This window comes from Microtus oregoni, unplaced genomic scaffold (assembly GCF_018167655.1).
Source record: "Microtus oregoni isolate MIOR12 unplaced genomic scaffold, Mior012 000001F_ref0000356, whole genome shotgun sequence".
NCBI classification, from domain to species: Eukaryota; Metazoa; Chordata; class Mammalia; order Rodentia; family Cricetidae; genus Microtus; species Microtus oregoni.
In genome coordinates, this window is record NW_024543060.1 from 38,234,361 (window position 1) to 38,262,227 (window position 27,867).

At 33.8% G+C, this 27,867-nt stretch overlaps 1 protein-coding gene across 17 annotated transcripts in view; it reads right to left on the reverse strand.

Moving 5' to 3' along the window:
* Positions 1–4,309: 4,309 nt before the first annotated feature.
* Positions 4,310–27,867, reverse strand: part of Rbm26 (RNA binding motif protein 26) — a 71,320-nt gene continuing 47,762 nt past the window's right edge. For 11 of the 17 annotated variants that reach the window (XM_041664669.1, XM_041664631.1, XM_041664695.1 and 8 more), the window contains 8 exons: positions 27,556–27,723; positions 25,596–25,700; positions 22,972–23,172; positions 19,923–20,009; positions 14,458–14,571; positions 11,666–12,831; positions 11,001–11,059; positions 4,310–7,341 (listed from right to left, as the gene is read on the reverse strand). In XM_041664669.1, the coding sequence (XP_041520603.1) occupies positions 12,742–12,831; positions 14,458–14,571; positions 19,923–20,009; positions 22,972–23,172; positions 25,596–25,700; positions 27,556–27,723 (765 nt within the window). In that variant the 3' untranslated portion in view covers positions 4,310–7,341; positions 11,001–11,059; positions 11,666–12,741. The remainder of the gene's footprint in view (positions 7,342–11,000; positions 11,060–11,665; positions 12,832–14,457; positions 14,572–19,922; positions 20,010–22,971; positions 23,173–25,595; positions 25,701–27,555; positions 27,724–27,867) is intronic. The other 6 variants (XM_041664723.1, XM_041664739.1, XM_041664660.1 and 3 more) reach the window with 5 other exon arrangements.

Consider the following 27,867-nt stretch of genomic DNA (forward strand, 5'->3'; position numbering starts at 1 on the left):
TCTGAAGGATCCAAAGCCCTTTTGATCACCACAGGAACCGGCATGGATGGATCTGATACACTTGCATACATTCAGATAAAACATTCATATGCATAAGATAAAAAGAAATCTTTTAAAAATAGTGAAAAACAAAAGAAATCAAATAAACTGATTAGTATAATTATTTGCATCTTTCTCAGTTTCTTAACATGTCTAAGATACAGCTGAGAAAAAAGGTTTAAAATTAAAATAAGTCAGTCTTGTAAAGTGTTTTAACCATTGCTATGGAAAGAATATTTTATCAAATTTTTATTTTTCACTGAGCAAACACTGATTCCTAGTACAAAGAGGAACTGGGAGCTCAGAAAAACTTTAGTGGTATTTCAATCTGTTCAATTCCTATAGACTTCTATCTTACCATGCAAAAATGTGCACGTCAAAGAATGTATACCAAAGAAAATGAGGTTACCTAAAAGTAATCATAAGCTACTGTTTTCTGCTTCAGTACAAGCTTAAATTTTCAAGAGGAATAGACGTGTTTCTTCCAAGTCAGTCAACAGGGAATGTGAAAAAACCCCACAAGGGGTCAAAATAAAATATCATATTCTTTAACCTCCTTTGCTTTGAGAAGAGAAACAGAAAAATACTTTCCAAGAATTAACACCCAGGATACCTCATTATCAGAAATAAAAAGGCAAATAAGACAAAAAGTAAGGAAAAACAACCCCACTGCCTGCAAATAGACAAAAAAGGACAAGAGAAAGATCTTGGACACAAAACTACACAGAAGTATGCCATATGAGGAAAAGAAATGAAACAATTAGAAAATAGCAATGATAGCTTTGGGGGAAAAAAGCTGATCTTGTGAAAAAAATAGTTGTCACTGATGTCTGATTAACACTTGGGCTCCATGTGTCCATCTGTATCACTGTGTCTTGCATGTGCCGGCAGTCATCTTATGACAGTAGCCTTGGAGATGTGCTTCTCAGGCATGTGTTTGAAAGTGAGGTTCCAAATTAAGATACTGGTGCTCCTAGTTTGCCAACAACCACAGGGAGCAATGCTGGTACCAACTGTCTCTCAGACTCTGGACCATCTTCCCAGCTTTTCTTCTGTAACAACAAGATCTAGTGTCTGAAAATTCCTACACTGCCTTGACAACTGATTTCCATGTAGGTCTCTCTTAGGATCCTCATTGTTATCTATGTTGGGATTGTGAATTGTAAGCTGATTTTCTCTGCTTTATGTCTAAAAGCTACTTAGGAGTGAGTACACATGATATTTGTCTTTCTAGGTCTAGGTTACCACACTCAATATGATGTTTTCTAGACCTATTAATTTGCCTGCAAATTTCAAGATCTCATTTTTTTCTGCTGTGTAGTACTCATTGTGTGAATGTATCACATGAATGTGGGAAGAACTTTGAGGAAGGGAGATCAACAGAGATGAGAAGATTAGAGAAGGGAGCTTATAATAACCACAATGCATGTTACACATACATGAAATTGTCGAAGAACCTAATTTTTCATTAAAAAATTTCCCCTCTGCAGTCCTTCCAGATCATTCCCACCCACTCACCCCTTTCTTCCTCTCACTTCAAAAATCAAACAATAATCAAGCCCAATAAGCAGAAACACATACACACAGTCCTACAGAAACACAGAGTCAGAAACCATAATACAAACCAAAGACCAGTAAGACAAAATGTCCAGAGTGATATGAGACAAAGTCTACAAAAGAACCATTGAGTTCATTTTTGGCCATTTGCTACTGGGCAGGAGTCCTATCCTTATGAGTGGCTAATATGAGACTCCGGTGAGGAATGTTAATTTTTCCTCTGCAAGCAGGTGTCTTAGGTTTACTACTGCTATGATTGAAACACAATGACCAAAAAGCAAGTTGGGGAGGAAAGGCTTTATTGGCTCACACTTCGACATGGCTGTTCATCATGGAAAGAAGTCTGGACAGGAACTAAAACAAGGCAGGAACCTGGAGGCAGAAGCTGATTAGACACCATGCAGGGGAGGGGTGGTCCTGCTAACTGGTCTGCTTTCTTATAGAACCCAGGATCACAAGCACAGAGATGGCGTCACCCACAATAGGTGAGTCTTCACTCAACAGTAACTAAGAAAGTGCCTTACAAACTTTCATACAACACTCCATCTTATGGGGGCATTTTCTTAATTAAGGCTCCTTCCTCCTAAATGACTCCAGCATATGTAAGTTGACATATCTAGGAGGGTGGGTGTCAATTGCAGATAGCTTCTTGGTCAAGAATACAATCTGTCTACTTCCCCCTCTCATTGCTGGCACCATCTGGTTTGTACCTGTGCAGGCACTGTGTATGCTGCGTGTGATGGTTTAAAAGGAAATAGACCCCAAAGGGAGTGGCACTATTAGGAGTTGTGGCTTTGTTGGAGCAGGTTCAGCCTCACTGGAGGGAATGTGCCACTGTGGAGAATGGCTTGGAGGTCTCATATATGTCCAGCATCTTGTCTCCCAAAGAGAACAAAGTTTGAGATTAGCCTGGGATACCATGTGACCATGCCCTCCATCCTACCCAAACTGCTAAAAATCATGATTTTCAGAGCTCTGAATAAAAGATATATTACATTAACTCAATAATGTACATTTTAGGCATTCAGTGAATCAGTAACCTAAAATGTAAAACTCTGCAATGAGTTATTTAAACCACAGTCACACCAAATTATACCCAAGTTTTCCTATTTCTAGTTAAATAAAAACTTTGCCATCAGGTAGATAAAAAAAGTATAAATTTATAAAAAGTATAAATTATATAGTCCAATATAAAAATTTCTAGTTTTGCCACCAATCACAGAGCCTGTGCACTGGTCTGCAGGAGGCCCTCTGTATACATGCTGTGGTTGTTTAGCTTGGAGTTTTTGTGGGACTCCTGAAAGTGGGAATGGGGGTGTCTCCAATTCTTTTTGCCTGTTCTCAGGACCTTTTTCCTGCTACTGGATTACCTCATTCAGCCTATATGAGGGTATGCGCCTAGTCTTATTGTCATGTTGTGGTCAGCTATCACTGGAAGTCCTCTTTTCTAAAGGGAAATGGAGGAGCAGTGAATCTGGGGAAGAAGGGAGGCGGAAGGAAAGGGAGGAGAGGAAGGGGAAACTGCAATCCGATATACTGTATGAGAGTAGAGTGAAAAAATTCAAGTTTCCTTAAAATACACAACTATATGTAATTAAAAAAAACTAAAAAAGAAAAAAAAATCATTCTTCTGAAGAAATACTTTTGAAGAAATACTTTTGGGTAAAGAAGAAACTGACAACATAATCTAAATGCCAACAGGTGGCTGTATGTTTGTGTGAATGTGTACGTGTGTGAGTGTTTACTTGTAAGTAGATACAAATTTTAATAATTTCACCAAGCACCGTTTTTATTAAGAAATTTTACTGTTTAAAAACTAAACACACACGCACACACACATAAATCAAGATTTACATCCTTTTTTTTTTTTTTTTTTTTTTTTTTTTTTTTTTTTTGGTTTTTCGAGACAGGGTTTCTCTGTGGTTTTGGAGCCTGTCCTGGAACTAGCTCTTGTAGACCAGGCTGGTCTCGAACTCACAGAGATCCGCCTGCCTCTGCCTCCCGAGTGCTGGGATTAAAGGCGTGCGCCACCACCGCCCGGCAAGATTTACATCCTTTAAAGATGTATTTTTAATCCCCAGACTGTCACAAGTAGACTGACTACCATCAAGCTTTTTATGCCTGTGAGATGTATCCCTACAATGACACACAAAAGAATATGTAATATTTGTAATAACATTAACTATGAAAGAAACATGCCGAACGTGAGAAAAGAAAGCCCAGTCAGACCAGTGAGGAAAGGGGTCTACATCACCATCAGGTTACAAGGGGGACTTGTGAAAACATTTTTATGAGTCTATGGATCACCACTGTAAGCATTTTATACACAATTTCACTTTCAGACTCCATAGCAGCCACTCGTAGTCATGAGGGCAGTATTTTTGTACTCATCATTCAACATAGGAAGACCTTTTTGGCCATCAAATGGAAGAGAAAATTCAGAAGTAGAGAAGCAGAAACTAAGGACAATGGTAATTAAGGGTTGTGCATGTATGGGAAGAGGCACTGGGGCTAATAACACACTTGAATCATAGCTGACCTTAACTTCAAGTGAGAACAGAGGGTAGACAGCGAAAGAAGAAACGTGGCTGCTTCTTCACTAACAGTTTCACAAGTCTCAACTGTGTATGCATGGTGGATAAATATCTTATTTATATAAATATAACTCTTACAAGATGTAGGATAATTTTAAAAACATTAACAACTGTTTTTATTAAGACTATTTTATTTTTAAAATTTTCAAAATATAAAAATAATAAACATGGATATTTAATAAACAAAACATAATTCAACTATAAATAATAGAAGTGTTGACAACCCACAGAAACACAGTCACTATAAACATTCTGTGCATACAAGAGTAATTTTCAAGTTCAAGTTTTACCTTTTCAGTTCAAGTTTTATCATCACTTTTAAAAATAGACAAGGAAGCTGCTACAGCTTAACCAATTACTTTCGCTCCACTCAAAGAGCAGGGAATTTCCCCCATGCCAACACGCATTCATGAAATGGGATAACTATGGGCACAGGTACTAACCACTGGAACAACCCAGTCTTCAGACAAGAAAAAGACTCCTTTGGTGTTTTCAGATTCAACAACAGTCCATAGAAACTGAATTAAAACAAACCACTTATTAAAGGCAGTCTTGTGCCAGACAGCATGTTCAGAAGAAGTATGGTCAGAGTTGGGATTCTGAGAATCAGAAGTAAACATGTCGGAGTGCTCTGCTGATACTTCACTGTGTCTCAGGAACACTCAACTAAGGTGCTAGAATAAAGTCTTGGGGGCAAAACGGAAAATGCACATCAAGGGAAAACTTTTACAATGTAGTAACTCATCACATACTCTGTAAGTGTCTGTAGGAAACACGCTGCCTTCCGCTGAGCAAAGGACAGACGAGAGTTTAAAGCAGAGTATAATGACATAATTATTTTATGACTAGAAAAGTTTTCCATTTCAAATGAGGGGAAAGCCATGCTTGAATATATCACCTTAAAATTCTAATCAAATTAATAGCCTTCGTCTTATCAAAATAAACTATTTTCTTTTGGGAGAAGCTGGGCAAAAATAAGGGTACAGTCATTCTGCATCATTTTCTTAAATTATTAGGTGTTCTCTAATGGGGCTGGACTCTTACCCGACTTAACACATACCATTTTATAGTTCTGCAGCTAGCGGGATTATTGTAAGCGATAATAGAGTAAAGCCTAGCAAAGACTAGACAACAGATTCAATGACACGGAAAGGTTTTATAGCACCAATGACTGTTTCCTAAGACACTTGAGGGGACTGTATCACTTTAAAGTATTATCTTGTAAACAAGACCAAAAATATTGAATTGATCTGTATTTTGAGCATAAATATTTATAAATTCTATTAAAAAAACAAATATAGCATGACTAGAGCGACAATAGTGTAAAATCTAAGTATATTGAAAAATATAAAGATATATAAAAGGCTTCCATAATGCAGTCATGCAGAGGTAAACTGCTCCATTCAACTACACACAAAAAAACGATTCTATACAGTTATGTACACATCACTCCATGACGAGTTCATTAAAAAAAAAATGTTAAAAGTGAATCTCTAGTAACCAATGTTTAAGGATTTAAGTATAACTGACCAACTGACTCTCACAAGAATTTTCAAAAAAAAGAAAAAAAAAATCACTGATCTTAAGGAGATGTCAACTTGACTTTTCATTCCCAAGGGCACATTCCACTTTGTTTTGCTTTTTGATTCAATAGCAAAAAGAAAAAGTAATAGCAAAATAAATTTAAGGTGACAGTATGTAGCACTCACCATGAAACCATCAAGAGTTCCTGGCAGGTATAGTCTGTTCGGACCATGTTCTTTGGCTCTAACTTAAGCAGCCACAATACTACCACTATAAAGACTTCTTTGAAAATAAAAAATGTCAATTATTCTGGTATGAATTCCTCATGGCTATCTAATAATTTGTGAAAAAGAGTAACAAAAAAAAGTGTGGGGGGGGAGGGGTAACAAAACAAAATGCCTTGTAGGCTATTATGTACTAATTACCTAAAATACATGCTTTACCTTTAACCATGCATGTATAATCAATGTGGATCAAGACAGACAATTTATAATATGACTAATGAGGTTGTTACATTTTATTATTCATGAAGACAATCACAATACATACTCAAGAGGGAAAAAGTGTTTGTAGGATATCAGCTTTGTATAATAAAGTATGACTGAATAGAACTTAAAAAAATCAGAATCAATATAATTTGGTTTTTCTGAAGAGTAGCTATGATACTAGATTTCTCAAATACCTCTAAGGATCTTATAATGAATACTCAAATCAATTAGTAAAAAAAAACTGGTGTGCTATAAAAAGGGTTTTGTTAATATTTAGGATGAGAACTTTCTAAGTTTAAGCTATAGTGCTTATTATTAGTACATACACTTTTAAAGCAGCTGAAAACTAGCCATTAAAAATAAACACTATTTCCCCTTGCTTGTAAGATTGTCTTTGATGTCTTGATTATAAGTGATGAAAATTGTATAAATTAGACAAATTTAGTAGATATATAATTTTAAAACACATAGGTCATTATTTATTACTTGAAAAGAAATTATTTTCCTTGTTTTTGAAGAGTAGAACAACAACAAACGTTCACTGAAGTAAGTGATCCTAGCAATCACATCAATTTATACACTCACAATAACAGACAAATTAATTACAATGTGTTAAAAGTACTTTATAGTTGTCTCAAAATTATTTTAGTGGCAATCCTAATTCAATAAATACATCTCAAAAATAAGAAAAATTAAAGCCAAACTTATGTTTAACTTTTTAATTCATTTTCTTCATTCTAAACTGTTCAGTTAATGCTTTCATGGCTTTATATTTACCAGACACAATTCTCAGTTTGGCTGAGATGTACTATATTTCGTAAGGAAACTAAAAGGCCTCGTTCCTTCCTAAGGTCTTTTACAAATTAAACTGCTATAAAATAAGGAAAGAAAACATTTATGAATAAGGTCAGAAATATCACATATTTGATACACCGCTGGACAGAGATGTGCTCGTACAGAACTGTAAAGGTAAAATGGTCATCACAGTACATGTAAACATAAACATCTATTCAGATTGGAAAGGGCAAACCCAAATGACATGATGATGATATTAACAGTCATCTCCAACAGGACGGGACAGGACAGGGCTTGCTCATGTCGTCACAAAGCTAAATTCAGGCAGTGATGTTCTCTCTCTGCTGGAAAAAGAGAACACTTATTAAAAAATAAAGAAATAAATAACAGAAAAACTCCAAAATTGAATTGCAGTATGAACTAATTCTAACTTACTAAGACATTTTTAAAAGTCTACTTGAGAAGAATCAAAAGTTACAAATTGTATTCAAGATTACCTTTGACTTAAGTGATTTTTTAACAAAATCTCTCGATATCATGCTTTCTAAAAATATTAGGTGTCAATATCACAGCACTACAAAACAGCTGTCATTGAAACTGGGGGAGGGGGCTAGAACATCTACTGAGGTCAGGTGGTATTTTTACACAGAGCTGTGAGCAGGCAAAGAGATTTTTAAAAATCACATACAAGCCTCAAGTCACTGTAAATAAACCAAAAACAAAAACAAATTTCTTACAGTTTCCCGAAGATTTTCAAAATAATCATAAGGATACCTTATTTCCTTAAACTCCATACAATTATCATTTCTTTAATTATCCTATATGACACAAAATTCTAAACCAAGCACCAAGTGCAATTACAAAAATTTAAAAAGGAACACATAATGAGACAGTGCCTGGGATGAGTGGATGAAATAAAGAAATAGAGGGGAGGTTTAGATCAAATATAAAAAGATATATAATACATGAGATCAAATATAAAAAGTTGATACAAAAAAGCTTTAAAATGTTCTCACTTAAGTAATGAACGTAGAGTACTAATAAACTATATCAAGTTAGATGCTTTTTACTAAGCATATCTGCTTTCATTAGAAATTACTGATAATGGCAATCATGGCCAGTTTTTTTTTTCCTTTCATAGAACTGGGTAGCTATTTACAAGATTACAATTCTGTGTGATAAGAGACAAAAAATAATAATACCACTCTTTTTTAAAGCAACACATGCACACCATGGAGCAGCCTTTTTTAGTTCAGAGAACTGACAAAAGTGAGCTCCTTATATCTAATGTAAAAGAAGGGTGTATTCTTTTTGGTTTATAAGTATTTTATACTTGTGGCTTAAAATCTATTATTAAGTGTCCAATTTTAGTTCATAGAATTTTAGAAGAAAAAAAAAAGTCCTAAGAAAAAACCCAGAGTGAGTAATAGAAAACTTCTTTTAGGACAACCTTGTTTTGAAGGCTTACTGAGATTTTAAGGGGGATAGAGCTACAGATATTTATACAAATGCTAGAACTAAAACTAGTTTTCTGTAATTAGCCTATATTCATTGTAGGAGGGGAGAAAACATATTTTGATAAGACCTGCACAGTACTCTGAGACAGTCACTGATATTTCAACAAATCCAATAAGCAAACGTTTGATTTCTTTTTGAGCCATTACACCCAATGGTCAGTGTTGCAAATAAAATTTGAATACAGCCCCTCTTCCCTCTCCCCAGAAAACAGTCCTGGTTACAAGATACCTTCTTCAATGAGACTTAGCCATACTTGCTATACGTAATCAGCTAAAACAGTAGTGTCTTTTCTTCATAGTAAACTACTGGTTTGTTACATTTGATCATATGACAATAGAACAGAACCTATGGAATAGTCTTCCATTTCTTGCAACATGTTTTCATTAAGTGTCGGGGCATCCGTTACTTGTTAAAAAATAAAATTACAATTTTCCAATAACATATAAAACATTGTTTAGAGATTAAAAATATTCAAAGTGACAACCATCCCTTGAAGTAATCCTAATCAATCTTTTAACCAGAAATACATAATTTTCCCTATAGTTGCCTACCTTGTCTCTAATCTTTTCCCCACTCCCAATTCTACCTGCACAGACAGATAACCAGATGCGTACAACAAAGCAGCAAACTTATCAGGAGAGCTGTAGAATTAAAAAGGTTTCTCCTTTTAGGTGACATATTGTAGAAGGAAAAATGGAGATGGAAAAGAAGATATAAATCTGCATTTGTTGAAAACTGGTATAATAGGCAAATAGTTTTATTTTTAAACCAAGTTTAGAAGCAAAGAGTAAAGTTTTAAGTGGGAATGAGTAGAACTTGTAAAGACAGAAGTTTACTTGTACTTTATAGGCTAAATGGAAAACTTGTGTTGGCAAATGCAAGCATTTGGAAACATACATACAAAACTTTAGCAAGAGGTATACGTAAATTATTAGAATCAAAGCTAAGTGGTTTCCACTGATGAGAAAAAGAACGTCAGGTAGGAATAACTGGCTTACAGATAGACGTATTTTGAACACTAATGTATCATCAGGGACAGTGGAGAGATAAAAGAGACGTTAGAGATAATTTAGTCTAACCCTTTTCATTTTATATATAAGGAACAAACTCTGGGAAAGGCAAGAGACCTGGCCACAGAGTTACCTACAACAGTTGAGGACAAAAGATGAATCTCTTGATCCTTGTTCAGTTCTCTAAACTGGGTCATCTATGGACCAAGAGAAATTTAATGAGATGGTCTAGATTGGTGGCATTCAGCATTTCTAACCATGCATTTTAATAAAAAAAAACCCAAAGATAAATTAACCCCTAGAAATGACTACAGTCTTTAATATTACACCATCTAGATGCCTTAACTGGGGACATGTCAGAATTGGTTCTAAGTGTCTACCTCAATCACTACTTTTAACCCCTGTGATGAGACACATAGCTCTATCACTTTATAAAATGGCCTTCATGACTGAGGAGGCTATCCAGAGAGATTTTAGAAAATTGATAAGAATTAACAAGGGAGGTAATTGTCAACCTCATTACTATAAATTTAAATATGCATCCATTCATTATTTCATCCAACAAACATCTAAGTGCTCACATGAGCCAGGCTTTACTATAAGCACTAGAGATAAAAAGATGAATAAGACATGGTCCCCTTCCTAGAGGAGCTTGCAATCAATCTAGTGGGGGAAGACAAACATATAAACCAGATAAATTATGTTACAACATTAAATATTATAACAGAGATATGAACAAAGCGCTTTTTAAAAGGGTAAACATATGAACTGTCTAATGACCAAAGAGTCTACTAATTCTGTGCAGTATTCTGAGGTAAAGACTATCATGGTTACTATAAACACAATCTCATGGTCGATTAGTACGAAGGGAAAAGACAGCAGCGGAGTTCTATAGTTTTTTCTTGTTTTGTAAAGTTGGTAATGAAATCACAAAGCTTATATCTAGTTCTCCCACTGGCTCACTAGGACTTTAGGTAAGCCACTCCATTTCTAGCAGCTTGTTTTCATATTAGTAAAATGAGAACTACCATCTACTTAAAAGAGGTATCTTAGGTTTTAAATAAAAAATATAAATGTGGACAGAGAGTACTAGTATTTATAAATATATTCATGAATTAAAAACCTAGTAGCAATGCATCAGTAAATATTTATAATAAAAGCCAGACTAATTCTTATAAAAGTACAACTGTAAATCTAATGAATACTGGAAATATGTAACCCTCATGCTAGGGAATGATAACGAGCCATAGTTGGTCTTCTGATTCATCCAAAGCACCATGCCTTAAAATTAAGTTATTAGGCAATTTCAGGCTAGCGAAGTTGACGAGCTATTTCTGAGCTTAAAAGAAAACTGGAAGTTCAGTGACATTTCTAGGGAAATTTACAATAAAATTTGAAACTATAATCAAATCATAAAGCGAAAAATAGAATGGAGATTTAACTGGCCTTGGAAAGATTTACTTTCTTTATAATACCTGTTTGGTGTAAAGAGAAGAAACGTGAGCCTCTGCCAATTTGGCATCTTTCACGACTACTAAAAAGAAAAGAAAACAAACTTACCTAATGAATGAGAATAGCACAAAGTAAACACACAAGAGACTACATAAAAATATACCACAGTCTAAGCAAACGTTAGAGTCATTATTGTAGCAAATGGAATCTGAGTTTGAAATTTTATATATAAATGTGTACTAACTGCAAGTCAAACATTCCTATAAAATAGTACTGTCATAAAAACATACAACTATAAGCCCAGTGGGGAAAAAGACAAAACACCATCTGAGTTGTACTACTGCAAAAGACTGGTACTGGTGGGATTAGGTTTTGACTGTGTTGGCCCCAAAGTGGAAGAAAGTAGTTTAGTTTTGTTAAAGAGGTGTTTTTTTAAAAAAAAAAATCATAATCTTGAGAAGCAAAAATACTTGAAATAAATATAGACTTTAAAAAGTAAATACAGTAATCTCCTACCCTCATTCTACAAAGAATATATTTCCTGAAAATGGTTTAACTAACTTTCAATAATTATATTTACGTGCCAGCGAATTCCACTTAAAAAAAATCACAATATTGTTGTAAATGTGAAAGATTTTTATATAAGTATAGTAAATGCACACTTAAAATATCAGACGGGAACACTTACCAAACAGTGTTTTCCTAAAGTGGTATCTATAGTACATTCTTTATTCATACATCTTCAAATGGGCAAGTTCTCTTTCATACATCCAAAATGTAATATGAAGTTGTCTTAGTCACCAAATGTTAGCGCTACTTGAAGTCTGGTTCCAAACTAATCAGCCTGCTTTTAAATTTTAAGACATCTGTTGAAAATGTATATGATCAAACCAAACTGAAGTGGTATCAATTTTAGACATTGGATTGTACATCATTATAAAGGTACCAGTACCCATTATTATTGAATGATTATAGATCCTTTTGATAGTCAGGGGAAGGCAGATCATCATCTGGAATGGTCTGTTTCATTTTCTCTTTTTTTTCTTTTTTTTTTCTTTTTTTTTTTACTTTTTCTTTTTTTTTTTAAATCAAGGAACATTGTCATGGATTTTTTTTCATTGCTTTTTTTTCTTTTCTTTTTTCTTTTAAAAGACCATTCCACTTTATTTTTAGCATCCAGATGCATAAGGACTCATATGTAAAGCAGTCATACACCATTATCATTAACACCCATGTGATAAAATACATACACAAATCCAACAAACGGCTAATACATAGTAAAGCCTAAGCATACTACTATGTAATATTATGAATACATAACTTGGAGACTTTAGTTAGAGTACTATGTCATCTATTCATTTTTGAAAACATTCATTAAGGTTTTAAATGCAAACTCATTCCTTATTTGGAGTAAAACAAAATCCTCTATGTTATGACAAGAACTGGGTCATAAGTATTCAAATCTATTCATTAATTTACAAATAACCCAAAGAATTCTGTAATGTTCAATAGAATTATGTAATAAAAACATTGCATATGTTCTATTGTGATGTCTTTAGCAATTGTTTACTGAAATAAAATGCAAACATCAATCTTTTAAAATACAAGATCAGAAGGTAGTTTTCTTCTCTTTTATCTATTTGTGAAATCCATCTTCATCATATTTTACCAAAAAGTGTTTTTACAAACATGTAAAAGTACATTAGATAATACTAATGAAACACAGGTAGAGTCCTAGCATATGCAGATCAGTGATCAGTCAAATCATCTTCTCCAAGAACGAGATTCATTGTCCTCTTCTTCTTCATCATCATCTTGAAGTAATGAGTCATCCACCAAAGACTCTTCCTGAAACTTTAGGTTAAGATGTATTTAGGAATTTACCCAAAATAAAAAAAGAAAAAAAAAAAAGAAAGAAAAAAAGAAAAGAAAAAAAGGAAAAAAAAAAGAAAGAAAAAAAAGTAACACTTTTAAATACTTTCTCGCTCAAGAGTTGAATGCAAACGGTTATTTCTATAGCTAAAACATGTCCTTATCCACTCAGTCTCTCTACAGTATGTTTTACTGCTTACATGAAGCAAGCAATAAAAATCAAGTTAAAATTGTGTACATGCCACTTCTACTCTGACAAATCATGCCATCTGCTGTACTTTAAAATAGTGCTCAATCCTTCTTTAAAAAGGGAATACATCAATTTTCACTGACTTACCCTAACTCTCAACATTCAAACAACCAATGACTTATAAAAATTCTACCACAACTTTAATTTGTTTTTTTGCTATCTGTAAAATATTTTTAAGGAAAACCAAACACCTCTTTCTTTTCCCCATTCCCTCCATAAAAACTTCTCACACTGCTTTCCCAAACTTCAAAATACCTAATACCAGGAGCTCTCCTGCTTTTCTCCCCATTCAATTCAAACTCAGGGAAGGACAAAGGTATAATCTAAAATATAAAATGACAAATCATGTACATGAGTTTCAAATACACATTTATTCTTGCATTTGACTATGGATATGCATAACAGACTTGAAATGCTCTTCAAACAAAGTGAAGCACCATTATGGAACTCTAACAAATATAAAACAAAATCTTTTACTTTCTTACCTTTATTTTTTAACTTCTTCAAAATTTTCCTATAGCTTTTTTCATGATTAAGCAAAACACAATTGCTTATTTTAAATTCTTTTGTCTTAAAGGCTTTTATCATTCACTGTCTTACCTGCCAAACCTTTATTCCACCGAATAGCTGGTGTTACCTGAGAAAAATGCAATCTCCCATTCTTATCCTGAAGCTCAAATTCTGCTGAAAATGCCTTTCTCAACTACATTCCCAGTGCCAGCACATAGTTACGGAATACTACTATATTCAAGACTCAGCTCCATTAGCAATAAGCCTTTAAGAGTGTTCTGGACAAATACAATTAGTCTTTCCTGAGAGCTCCCCCAGCATGTTGTCCAAGTCTGCATTCGGCACATCAATATGCCTGCTATTGCAATTAGTTCCTTCTGTCTCTGTCACCACCCTCTTTTCCAGATTATAAGCTCCTTGATGATAGGGACCGTGTCTTATTCATTTTTGAGCCTATCACAAAATCTACCACATAGCAGGTAGTCATTCTAATGTACTAAAGCAATATGAATTTAAAAAGGCTAAAATGTTGATACAGCAATTGAGTAAATTAAATACCCTAAAACATTACATATTATAAGATTTCCTGTGAACAAAAATCTAATGAAGAATTATTATCTTCTAGAGGAATTAAAAACTGATATATCACATATTCTTTTTAGGTTAGCCATCAGCAATTCTTCTCATTAATCCATAAAATATAAAAGTTGTCTGAATTTATCTGATCTCTCCTGGTTGGAATATGGCTTAGGAATAAAAGTATTATGTTAAAAGCACAGCCATAAAAATACCTTTTATAAAAGAAATATGAATAATGATGAGAAAACAAGTGAAAAAAAATAACATACTTCCTCTTCATCAGGTTCAACTTCTTCCGTTTCCACAGCTGAAATATTGGTTATTGGTTTATTCCACGCCAGTTTTAAATCCTGCCCTTTGAATCGAGCTCCATGAATTGCAGCCTAAAACAAGTAAGAATATAAGGAATGAAGAATATTCTCATAAGCAAGTATTATTTCACTCTTGGTCAAATTTTAGTAAAAATTAGTATGTTTGCCAACTTACAGCCCAATGACAACTACTACTTAGACAACAATCCCATTATCCATCAAGATTTCAGCTCTAGCTTCTAACGTCTATTTTAAGATCAACATACTAAATGAATTTTGCTTCATTAACTGTCAATTTACATCTGATACATATAGTAACTATTAACTAGAAACCTTTAACAAATTAATGATCAAAACCACTGTAAAACGATGCATAACTAACACAAACTATAAACACCTTAAGAAAAGGAAAAGGTCACAGCTCTGAACTTATCTACAAAGAAGCAGTGTTTCCTATGAAAACATTTCGAAAATGATGGTGATGACAGCTGAAAAAAAAGTTCAGGTCTGAGGTTAGTGCTATATAGTCAGTAGCGGGTACAGAAACACCATTTTTAAAATAACAAGAATGAACAAAAATCAATAATAGCAACATTTTAAAGTAACTCATGGTCACAAAAGATTTATAGTACAGACTCAAAGTACAAAATAATAAGAAGCATAGAAACAATTATATATACAATAACACCTGAAAATCTGTTGTATGTTAATATTAATGGCCCAACATACAAATTTTAAATACATACATACATATGGATGTTTTAGTTCAGAAAAAACTGAAAACTGAAGCTGAAATCCTTTCATAAGTATATCAGATTATTTTTAGGAATAATAAACAGCACATGCAAAATACCTATAAATTTTTTTTCTATTTAGCCAAAAACATAAATATAAAAAGTACAAACTATGATCAGCAACCTATACAGTAAATTTTAGGTAAGCAGTTTATTTTGTTTCTGGGGGAAAAGGTCTTTGCTATGTATCTCTACCAAGACTTGAACTCACACTACTCCTGCTTCAGAGTTTCCTACTAAGGAACAATACAGTTGTGTAATACTACACCTTGCAGCAACAGGTTACTGACAAATTTTTATGACAAATGAATTTTGTCCATTTCTACATTCAACACATATTTCAAATTTGTAAGGTAAACTTTTGTTTTTCCCAAGACAGGGTTTCTCTATGTAATAGCCCTGGCTGTACTGGAACTTGACCAGGCAAGCCTCAAACTTGTGTCATCGCCTGACACTGCTTTCCAAGTGCTGGAATTAAAGGTGTGCACTACAGCTGCCTGGCATAGGGTGAACTTTTAACTTTATAGCATTTTAATTTTTTAAAAACTGGATGGAGGGCCAAGTAGTCTCCAAAACACCACTATTACAGTTGCTCTTAGATACTGGAGGTTTTTAAAAACTAGGTGTTTTCAATTTTTAATGAATTTTGTTCTTTAGAAACTTTTAACAATCCAGGCTATATAAACCTGTGAAACAACTTTGAATTTTTGTTCCCTGAAGATGAAAATTTAATTCAAGAAACCTAAGCTTTTCTCATAAGAAACATTAAGTTCCATGATTATTTTCATTGTAGTAAAATCTATTTATAATAAGCCTTTCAGAAATTAGAATGTAATTCAGGTAATTTAAAACATAATTATTTCTGTAACTCACCCATTTTATCTATCTGTCTGTCTGTCTATTTACCTATTTATCTAACTTTTCAAGACAGGGTTTCTATTTGTTTACTTATTTTTTTCTGTTTTGTTGGTTTCCAAGGCAGGGCTTCTCTGCATAACCCTGTCTGTCCTAGAACTTGCTCTGCGGACCAGGCTGGCGTTACACTCAGATCTGCCTTCCTCTGTGTCCCTAGGACTGAGATTAAAGGAGTACACCACTACACCCAGGTTCATTTTATATTTTTTAAAATTCAAATTTAAGTAGTATAGTATAAAAATTATTATTCATAATTATCATTATTATAAGGCTAAGAGATAGCCACCACTATATAATTTGGGAGAGAGGGCAGTGCTAGTGGAAGTCGGAAGAGGACACAGGATCCCTAGGAGCTGGAGTTATAGGTGTTGTGAGCTGTCAGATACTATCCAGAAAAATAATTCACAAAATAGGTGAAAGTGTGTAAGATTCAGAGACATAAAAAGATAGTTTTGGGTTGGTAATACAAGTTAAAATAGAAAGTGAATTAGTAGAACACTTGAACATACCAAGGCAGGGCAGGTAATGGAGTATTTTCTCTGAATTTGTCAACTGCAAATGGACTAGACATTGTTAATGTAATTATTATCTACATACATTTGTATGTAGTTACTGTATATAGTTTTACTATATTAGCTAAAACCATTGCTTTTTATTTAGACAAAAAGAGAGAAATGTGTAATATTATTTGTGTTCTTATATATAAAGCTTGCTTGGAGTCAGAGGGTGGAGCTAGCCACTGGTTTTAGCCATAAAGAGGAAACAGGAAGCGATAAGGCTGGGGCAGAGAGAAGACCCTTCAGGAGGAACCCCAGGCAGAGGTAAGAAGTCACTGGTGAATACTGTGCTGCTTCTCTGATCTTTCAGGTTTGTACTCTGGTATCTGACTCCTGGTTTTTATTGATAAAGATTAATTAGATTAATACTTCACCTGATGCTAGAAACTGAACTCGGGTTTTCTACAAACAGCAATAGTCATATTTAAGCACCAAGTCACCTTTCCAGCTCCTCATTAACTTTTTAAACAATGACGCCTGCTTGGATTTTTCTAATAGAAAAAATTTTTATCATAATTATAGGAATGTAATTTTGCAAGATAATTTATTATACTTTTAAGAAGTAGTTATTCTTTGATTTTAACAGAAAGTTTTAAATTTTTATGTAATAGAATTTATCAGACTTTTCCTTTGTAGATATATGTCCTGGGATTAACTCCAACACTAGGGAGGTGAAGACAGATATGGGATATGGCTTGACGGAGAGAAAAATATACGGTGGAGAGAGACAGGAGCTCAAGCATTTGGTCTGAGGACTTGGAGAGAGAGGATGCCCTATTCAGTCTGAGGATTTTGTGGAGGTAATAACTAGTGCTGACTACTTTCTCTGATCTTTCAGCTTTCACCCCCTAATATCTGACTCTGGGTTTTTATTATTAAGACCAATTAGAATTTGCACTACAGTGCAGTAATGTTAATGGAAATAGGACTATATATAAAAATGCACAAAACAAGAAGAATAGAAAATAGTCCCATGTCAGTGTAAACACAGTTAAAAATCCACTATATTTTCAAAATCCTCCAAGTTATCAAAATTCATCCGGAAAGGTTGTTTCATTTGGTTTGCTTTTTGTTATTATTGTTGCTTTGAGACAGTTCTGTTATACAGTCCTGGCTGGTTTCAAATTAACTATGATGACCCTGAATAATGAGATTAGGAACACATGTCATCAAGCCCAGCCTTTAAAGGGAAAAAAAAAATTCTTAAAATTTTTTATAGTAAAAAAAAAGTATTATTTCAAAGTACTAAAAAAGATGGAAATTTTATCATCATGTTTTGTAGAAGCAAGTATCATTAATATGTAGAGGAAAATTCTTCATGTAAAACTAAAACCTCTCAGAGAAAATTTAATAAAGTTCTACCTAACACACATATACTATTGTTTTTAAATAATCACAATTTTTTAAAAAAAATGTGTTTTTTTTTTTCGATTTTTTCAAAACAGGGTTTCTCTTTGTAGCCCTGGCTGCCCCAGAACTTGCTCTACAGGCCAAGGTGGGTAATTAAAAGGTTAAGTACTTCCCACATAAGCATGAGAAGAATTCAGATCTCTACTATCCAAGTAAATGCCAGAAGGCATGACAGTCCAGCAGTAATCCTAGAAGTCAGGGGATCCTTACATCAAGGTGAGCTCATCAAGAGGCACAACCTCAATATAAAATGAGAGTAATTAAGAAAGAGACACTGAACATCAGTCTCTGGTCTCTACAAGCACATGGATACACATGCAGACACACCCACAAACATGCAATTACACAATGTACACATGCACACACACATAAACTGAAGATATTTCTGGGTTGTCTTTTGAAAGACAATTCAAGCGCAAGGCAGGGGCATGGTGATGCGTACCTTTAATCCCAGTACTAGGGAAAAGAGATAGACACATCTCTGTGAGTTCAAGGCTAGCCTGGTCTACATAGTGCACTCAATGATAACCAGAGCTACACTGCCATAAAGATCCCATTTCAAAAATACAAAACAAAGGGGCCTGGAGAGATGGCTCAGCGGTTAAGAGCACTTCCTGCTCTTCCAAAGGTCCTGAGTTCAATTCCCAGCAACCACATGGTGGCTCACAACCATCTGTAATAAGGTCTGATGCCCTCTTCTGGCCTTTGGCATACACATAGATAGACTATTTATTATAATAAATAATAAATAAATATTTAAAAAAAATACAAAACAAAAAAGACAATTTAAAGTATATCGATTAAGATAACTATATAACAAGGAATCTAAAAGCTAGAGTGACATATCTTCTCTTGGACAAATAACAGCAGCCTATTCAGGCATATACTAAACAAGAGATGCTTCTGTAGAACTCAACCTGCAGGGACCCGGAACTCATAGGTGAAGGATAAATAAAAAGGGCAGGCAGAATCACACTTTCTCTACATCTACCCTAGATAACTCTTACCATTATTCTACTAATGCAGAGTTTGTCCAGATAAAACAGTAAACAGTGGAAAGAGTGGCCCTAATTTCTGTAAAAAGAGCTTATGACATCTTCGAATTAGAGCAATATTGAATTCTACTTGGTGTCTAACTTATACATGCTATATGATGTAGTAGCGTTTCATTTGCATTTTAATAAAAAAAGTTTGCCTGAAGATCAGAGAGTAAAACAGCCTCATAGGTCAGCCTTACCCACCAGGCAGTGGTAACACACACCTTTAATCCCAGTAGCCACACTAGTTGCCACAGAGACCGGGAGGTTCATGCCTTTAATCTCAGGGGTGCACACCTTTAATTCCAGCCCTAGAGAAGATTTTAAGATGGGAGGAGAGGGCTCTCAGACAGAGTCTCATTCTGAGATTTCTGGAGGCAGGATCGTCATTTCGGACTGAGGTAGAGGTAAGAGCCACTAGCTGGCTGTTTTAGTTTTCTGACCTTCAGGTTAAACCCCAATATCTGACTCTGAGTTTTTATTATTAGTGCTTCAATATTACATTGTATTAGTATTATGTTTATTATATTAAAATGTTACATACAGATTCCCTAAGAAAATAAAGACATTTCTTTGATAAACACAAACTTGCACTTCAAATGTTCTACCTTCTGTCAAAGTACAATTAATCAGGAAACTTGAAATTTATATTAAAACTTAAGGAAATAAAAATGATTTAAATTGAAAGTTTTAATTATTTTAACACTTACAGCTTCTGCTTCTGCTCTTGTCTTGAATGTAATTATCGCATGAAGTGATGAGTCGTCAATCTGACAATCCTCAATTTCCCCATATTGCTGTAAATTAATAAATTATTTCCTCAAAATAAATGTTTTAAAATATCTAAAACCCCAACTGCATTAGAAAAGTAATAAGCATAATCCAAAATATATAACTTATACTGCTTAAGAGACAAATAGTTATTTCATCTAATCCCATCTTCCAATCTCAGTTCTAATTCTATACTTCCCAGAATTAGCAACATTATGCTCTATTTGAGAAATAATGGATAAAATAATAATGGTCAAAGCCTGAGGTTGCTTACCAACCTTCCTTATTACGCCAACCTCAGGAAAAGGTAAATTTGTTCTTAAACAGTATACTGAATCATCAAAACGAGGAAATTCTTGTATCATTTTTAGTAAAAGGGAGGAAAGATTCAGAGAATTCAAGCAATTTTTCCAAGCATTCAAGCAAATTATCAAGATGAAGATCCAGGCCTTCTGATTGTAAATTCAACATTAACTAAGCATGGGTTCCCTTACTATGCATCCTATTATGGCTTACACAATTTACAATACTTAAATACTAACCTAATTATACTATGCCTGATTGGAGTTTGCTGTATTTTCCCCAAATTAAGGAAGATTTTTCTAAACAGCAATTTTACTACATTAGTTCTTTGTATATTACTAATATTTTCCTTTTGTTCCAAAATAAAAGTACAGCCATAAATTCATTAAATATAAATTTTTGTGAACTAATTTATACTTGTACAAGTTATTTAATCTCTTCAGGTTTCATGTCCTCACCTTAAAAAAAAATGGGCAAAATAGCAGCCAATCTTAGTGCCAACTTAACTATGTGAAATTAACTAAAACCCAAAGATGGGGCACACCTGTGAGAGTTGTTTTGCTTTGTTTTTAATTAAATTATTTGAAATGGGAAGACCCATTTATAATATGGATCTTTGAGGTGGGAAAATACACCTTTAATCCAGGTAGTTTGATGTAGAAAGATCCATCTTCAATTTGGACCACACCTTCGGCTGGCAGCCTACATAAAGGACATGGAAGAAGGAAGCTGGCTCTCTCTGCCTACTGATAGCACTCTCAACAGCAAGTCCATTCCTTCTCTGGCAAGAATGGTCTATTTTGGGGGGATTTCGGTGTCTTACTGAAGCTGAGACAGTCAGTCTTGTGAACTGGACAACTACTGGATTCCTGGAACTTCCATTGGTACAGACAATCACTCTTGGACTAGCTGGACCATAGCCTTTAAGTCATTCTAATAAATCCCCCCCTCACTCTTTATGAGACTCATTCTTTTAAGTTCTGCTCCTCTAGAGAATCCTGACTAAATCAAGTGGTCATTCAAGTAATTCTTAATATCCCCAAAAAATTTCAACTGTTTTTATTACCATTGTTACTGGTTTAACTAGATAAATTTTAAAAAGCATTTGTTAAATGCATTTTTTCTGTCAACGGTCCTTAATCTCTATACCCTGTCTCTTATGCTCAGAGTTAAAAAGGCTAAACTTTGAAATGTATACTCTTAACACTAGTATTCTTCATGAGCAAATAACCACTTCTAACTTAGAGCTAAAAATCTCCAAGTTTATGGAACAATTTCTATTCTTAAGTTTCTGAATATTTATTTCTCAAACATCTTAGTCTGAGCAAAACACAATTATAACAAACGATTGTTTTAGCATATTGATTGCTAGTCCCCTAATTAGCTCAATAACTATATACAAGACAGGTAGATTATCTGGATCTCCTTTCCTTAGTAGAGTGGGACACAGAGGAGGAAGAGCTGAGTTGCATCGCCAAGCACATTTCTAGTTCTCAGTCTTTATGCGTCTGAATCCAGCAAGCACAGGACTCTCCAGACTCCTCAGCCTTAAATATTAATCACTTTAGTTACTTCATAAACATCAATTATTTCTTTCAAAACTTCCTTATATTTGGATAAATATTAACTAAAAGCTTGAAATGTGAATGCCAAAAACCGAAATATAAATTTCTAAATGATGAAGACAGTTAATACGTATTCTTCTAGTTCTCAGTTTCAATTTTATTAATTGCTAAACTTTCCTCCACTGATCTTTTCACCACACGTCAGGGTCAAACTAGTCATTGGGGTCTTTAAGTGTTTACTAAAATGAAGTTTGGTTCAACTGACCTGCGTCAAAGCAATGTATCTTAAAAGCTCTGTGAGTAAGGAACTGATGGTTCTTCCTCTCTCTGATGTAATTACCAGAATACCTAGGTTAATACTGACGTTTAGTAACTTATGTTCTGGCTAACACTAAACACTGAAATAACTACAATGAAACGGTAAGGTAGGTATAGTCTCCATTCTGCACATTAGCCTATGAATCCCAGGAAGTCTAAACAAACAATGGATGATTAGGGACTAGAATCTCCTTCTCTTAGCCACTCTACCACTAGATAAACTCTCTTAAATTTTACCCTTGATCTAAGTAAGACAACTTTTAGATTATACATCAAAAGTGTATCTTCCTTCAATTTTACTAGACTCTATGAAAACCTTATAATTTATTTTCATATTTAAAAATCAAAATGGTCTAGATAACATGCCAATTTTTCTTTAAGTTATCAACATAAACCTACTCATAAGGTCCCTCTCTGAAACAATGACGCTTAAATAATTAGCCTTATAGTATTTAAAGGCCTATCTAGTTTTGAGAATTATAAAATTTTAGCTGGTCCGTGGTAAAGCACACCTTTAATCCCAGCACTTGAGAGGTAGAGACAGGAGAATCTCTGAATCTGAGGCCAGACTGGTCTACAAGTGAGTTTCAGGACAGCCAGGGCTACAAAGTGAAACCCTGTCTTGAAAAAAAAAAAATATTTCTCACAAATAATCAAAGAGACCCTGTTTCTGTTTTATAACTAACAAAAACTAACAAAAAAAAAAAAACTACTATACATTTTCCTAACCTTTCCTTTAGTTATATCTACTAACCCAACAAACAATTATTTGTATTATTTTTGTTAGAGGTTAAGAAAGTACCGCAAAATGAGGAAGAAGATCTTCTCTGTCACTCTCTGTAAATGCGGAAATCTCCAAGGCTCTGGGCCGGTGATCCACCACAGCATGTCCAGGAACACCTCGTCCTCGACCTCTACCCCTGCCCCGGCCATGAGCTGCACCGCGACCTCTTGGATGAATTCCTCTACCTCGGCCAGATGAAAGAATTCCTCTTTTAGCAGCCTAGAAAAGAAAAAGTGCATAGGTTACACATGTAGTAAGTAGGCACTTAGACCTCTAATTTGAAAAGCCTAACTCTGTGTTTCTGAGCTTTCAGATTTTAAAACATTTCCATTGATTTTCTTTACTTGTTGAACATAACAAGTAAATTCAATACTATACCTGTGTTAACTAAAGCCATGTGTTACAATTTCAAAAATGATTCTCTGACATCCATGGTCATTATCCATACATATACACACATATATGCAAGCAAACACTCATTCAAAAGAATAAAATAAAACTTGGGAGCAACTCACCTAAAATTTGGTAATTCTGAATATATACAGGTTGAACAAAGAAACGGTGTGATCAAGACTCCCTCCATATTTCTAATTTGAGTAACTATATATACAAACGTTGTAAGCAAGATAAACAATGATGAACATGCTGATAGGGTATTTGACGTCCAAGCAATAACATCAAATTATGAGCACCAAAAATAAACACATAAAATCAAATAATAATGCTTAATGAAATAAATAAAGCAGGCACAGAAAGACAACTACTTTAAGATTTCATTTACACACAGAATCTGAAACAGCAATCTCATAGAAACAGAAGAATGGCTATTACCAAGGGCTGTGTTGGTGTGGAAAATAAGGGAAATGTTGGTCAAAATGTACAATGGAATAAATTCTATCATCAGTTGTATAGTATAGTGAGTACAATTGATGATAGTAGATGATATATGAGAAGAGCTAGGGAAGAAAATTTTTGATATATTTTCATAAGAATTTGAATATGTATGAATTACTTTGATAACTCATTTCATGATATATACATATACTAAAACATCATGCTACATACCACACACATACAACTCTTAACTGGTCAATTAAAAAATACTGAAATAAAATAATATAGTTTGAAGGGGCAAGATTATTAAAATTAAACGTATGAAAAGTATGCCCTGCAGAATATTAATGACACACAGATAATCCCTGAAAATTAAGCTACAGCGAGCCTATAATTTGGAGATTCAATCTAAAGGTCTCTAAAAAATCCTATAGTCAAACAGCATATTCAGTATGACCTTTTCAAATTATACTTAATCTTAGAATATGTGCTAACGAGTCTCTATTAATGATAACAGAATTACTATAATGTGCATATTCTGGAATCTACTACATTACTGCATATATGAGTATTATTGAAAACCAAAGCTGAGTCACCATAAAGAACAGAAAATACCATTTTACCTTTGGCTGAATTACAACAAGTAAAACATAGAACAATAAATTTTTGTGTTATTTTTATTTATTTATTGTTATTTACTTACTAATCATATGTCAGAAATTTTACAATACTAATGGTACTAATGGTACAAAATATTCATAAGGAGAAAATAATTTTAAAATTAATGGAAGAAACCTATTGTTTTGGGTAGAATATGTAGGCAAACCAGATCATGTTTCAAGGGAATGCAAGTGTATACATGTTTAGGACAAAATTTCATAGCTTTTTCTAACTTTCAGATAAGACCTAGCCCAGGACATGGCCAGTAGGTTCTAAAAGTTAAATCTTTAAAACTTATACAGCACTAAACAGATTTCTACTGCATTGTAAGGTGAAGGGAAAAAAAAAATCAGTGTCAACATACTCTGTAAGAAAAGTTTAATTAAGCAAAATGATCTAAAATGTTAAAAAAATATAAAAATAAAAAACCTTAGATTGTATCAAGCAACAGTAAACAGACATTAATATAGTTTTATATTGTTATATAATTTTATTTCTATACATTTTAATAAATGTTAAGCATCATGTTTTATAAGAGATCAATTGCATGAGGAGTTTCTTATATAACCATTAACTGAATTATAAGGTAGCTTATCTTCTCTTTTAAAACAGCCACAGCACCATCTATAGGCCAAACTTAAAGAAGCATGTGTTTAAAAAGGTTTACAGCTGAGTCTATTCTTTAGCCACTCAACAATACAATATGCCTAGATAACTTTACACATATAAAGACTGTTTTCATACAATTACCTGAAAAGCCTTTAACTGTATTTAATCCAAAGAAGAAAAAGAGAAAGAACAAAAACAAAGAAGAAATAAAATTCACTAGAAATGGACACCAGGGTGTATAGGTAGAAGCAGTAAGATGTCTCAGAGGGTAAACACACTGCAGTCAATGCTCAAGAGCCACATGGTAAAAGGAGAGAACACACCCCACAAAAGGCCCTCATATTCCTATGCAAATGAATAAATTAACAAGCAAAATAAACTTTTTTAGAAAATATTTTCTCTAGTCATTCTGTAAAAATCCACCCCCACAAATACACGGTGGTCAGCAATTGTTAACTAGACCCCAAACCCACATTTTCATGTTAACCATAACTGTAACCACTTCTTCCAAGTCAACTGTGTGACTGTAATAAACATACCTCCAACTGTAATTCTGTATACTTCCTCCTTAGTTCTGTGACTTCTTCTCCAGCCTGCATCTTCTTATATAAATCCAATTCTGTGTCAAGCAATTCTTTCTGCATCTGAAAAAGTTATTAATGTTTCAAATAACAATTAATATTCTGATCTTATGTAAAATTTTTACAAGATCCTTTTGCTCATATTCCTTTTCTCCCCCTTTCTTTTGGCATGGGCTAGTTACATATAAAGTCAAGATTCTCCTGTGTTGACTTCATGAATGACAAGATTAAATGTATGGGTCACTATGAAAACTGACATTCCTATTTCATGTGATATCATTCTAGCAAAAGTATCCTAATCCTTATTCTCATTGATTTCCCTAAAATTCATTGTCTATACCACAGCCAGAGTATGATTTCTATGAGCTAATAATGTAATAACTTCTGGGAGGAAAAGGGCTAACAAGCAATATATGTCTTTACATAGGTAAATACACCAAGTAATGACAAAAGGTACCAATGGGAGTTGTGTTAGGGATACTGTTATCAGGGGCTGGGGAAAGGAGTCTCTTATATGTATCTTTTTATGTACTTTTGAACCATGTTATTATTAGTTACTTTAAAAATTTTTAAACCAGTAAAAACTGGAATCAGAAGAAAGAATTCAAAACTGAAAACAGGCATAGACCTAACTTTATCTAATTAAGAGTATTTACAAAAAGGACTCAAAGTAAAGCAACATCATAGTCTGATCTAATCTTTTTTTAAAAAATATTTATGTATTTATTATGTAAACAATATTCTGTTTGCGTGTATGCCTGCAGGCCAGAAGAGGGCACAGATGGTTGCGAGACACCATGTGGTTGCTGGGAATTGAACTCCGGACCTTTGGAAGAACAGGCAATGCTCTTAACCCGAGCCATCTGTCCAGCCCCGTCTGATCTAATCTTTATTGGAATACAATTAGTTTGTAAAGAATATAAATAAAATGGACTGCAGGTCAACTTGAACGATGAATAAATTGATGTTATGAAACCAAGTCATCACTATGGAAACTGACAGTAGAGCATAATTTTTAAAGAAGAGTAAGGATGTGATTTAGATTGAAATTAGAAATGTCGGGCTGGAGAGATGGCTCAGTGGTTAAGAGCACTGCCTGCTCTTCCAAAGGTCCTGAGTTCAATTCCCAGCAACCACATGGTGGCTCACAACCATCTGGTGCCCTCTTCTGGCCTGCAGGCAGAGTACTGAGAATACTGTATACATAATAAATAAATAAATCTTTAAAAAAAAAAAGAAATTAGAAATGTCAGTGTGGCTTTATACACACACAAGGAATAAATACTGTACCACCTATATTTTATCACTTGTTGCCATCTAAAAACATCTTGCTCATTTGTTTAGATCATCCAGAGTAATACATCTGAATTTTTTCCCTTTGCAAATTCTTCTGGACAGTGATAATAGGTTACTTCCTATCATGAGCCTTTTATATTACTAACTAGTAACAATACATAGTTCATACTTCTTGACCATACAATCAAGTACCCATATCATTTTGTCCCAAACTACCTTTTTAAAATTATCCATAATAATTTTATAATAGCAGGTTTCACACTGTAAGAAGTATAGTTATGATTAGTCCAATTCTGAACAAAGGATACATCCTAAAAAAAAACCTTTAAAAAATCATGTTTGATATTTTTATTTTAAAGCTCTTTTTAAAAAACTTATTTGTATTTATTATACATGGATGTTTCGCCTGCATATGTATCTGTGCACTATGTTCATTCAGTGCACTTGGGGGCCAAAAGAAAGCATGAGATCCTTTGGAACTGGAGTTACAACAGACAGTTGTTAGCTGCCAAGTAAGTTGAACCTAGGTCCTCTGAAAGAGCAACTTAACCACTAGGCCATCTCGCCAGACCCATGCTTGATATTCTTAGTAAGCAGTCATATGGAAAACAAAACAGAATACCTGAGTCTTCGTTTTTATACTTTTTGGAAGACAGCGTCCAGGAGATGTAGCTTTGACTTCATCTTTCAACTTGGTAATATTTTTTGTCAAAACCTCTAATGTTTTCATTATTTCTGCTTTATCTTCAGACTTCATTGTTTTGTTTTTCTCTAGTTTTGAAATTAGCATCTGGCAAATTTTAAAACAGAAATCTTAAGAGACCTACTCCTACTGACAACAAAACAAATAAAGTAAAACAATTAAAACAAATACTATTTTTAGTTTATTGTTCTCAACAAAGCTGACATATCTAAGTGTATAAAGATAGAAGAG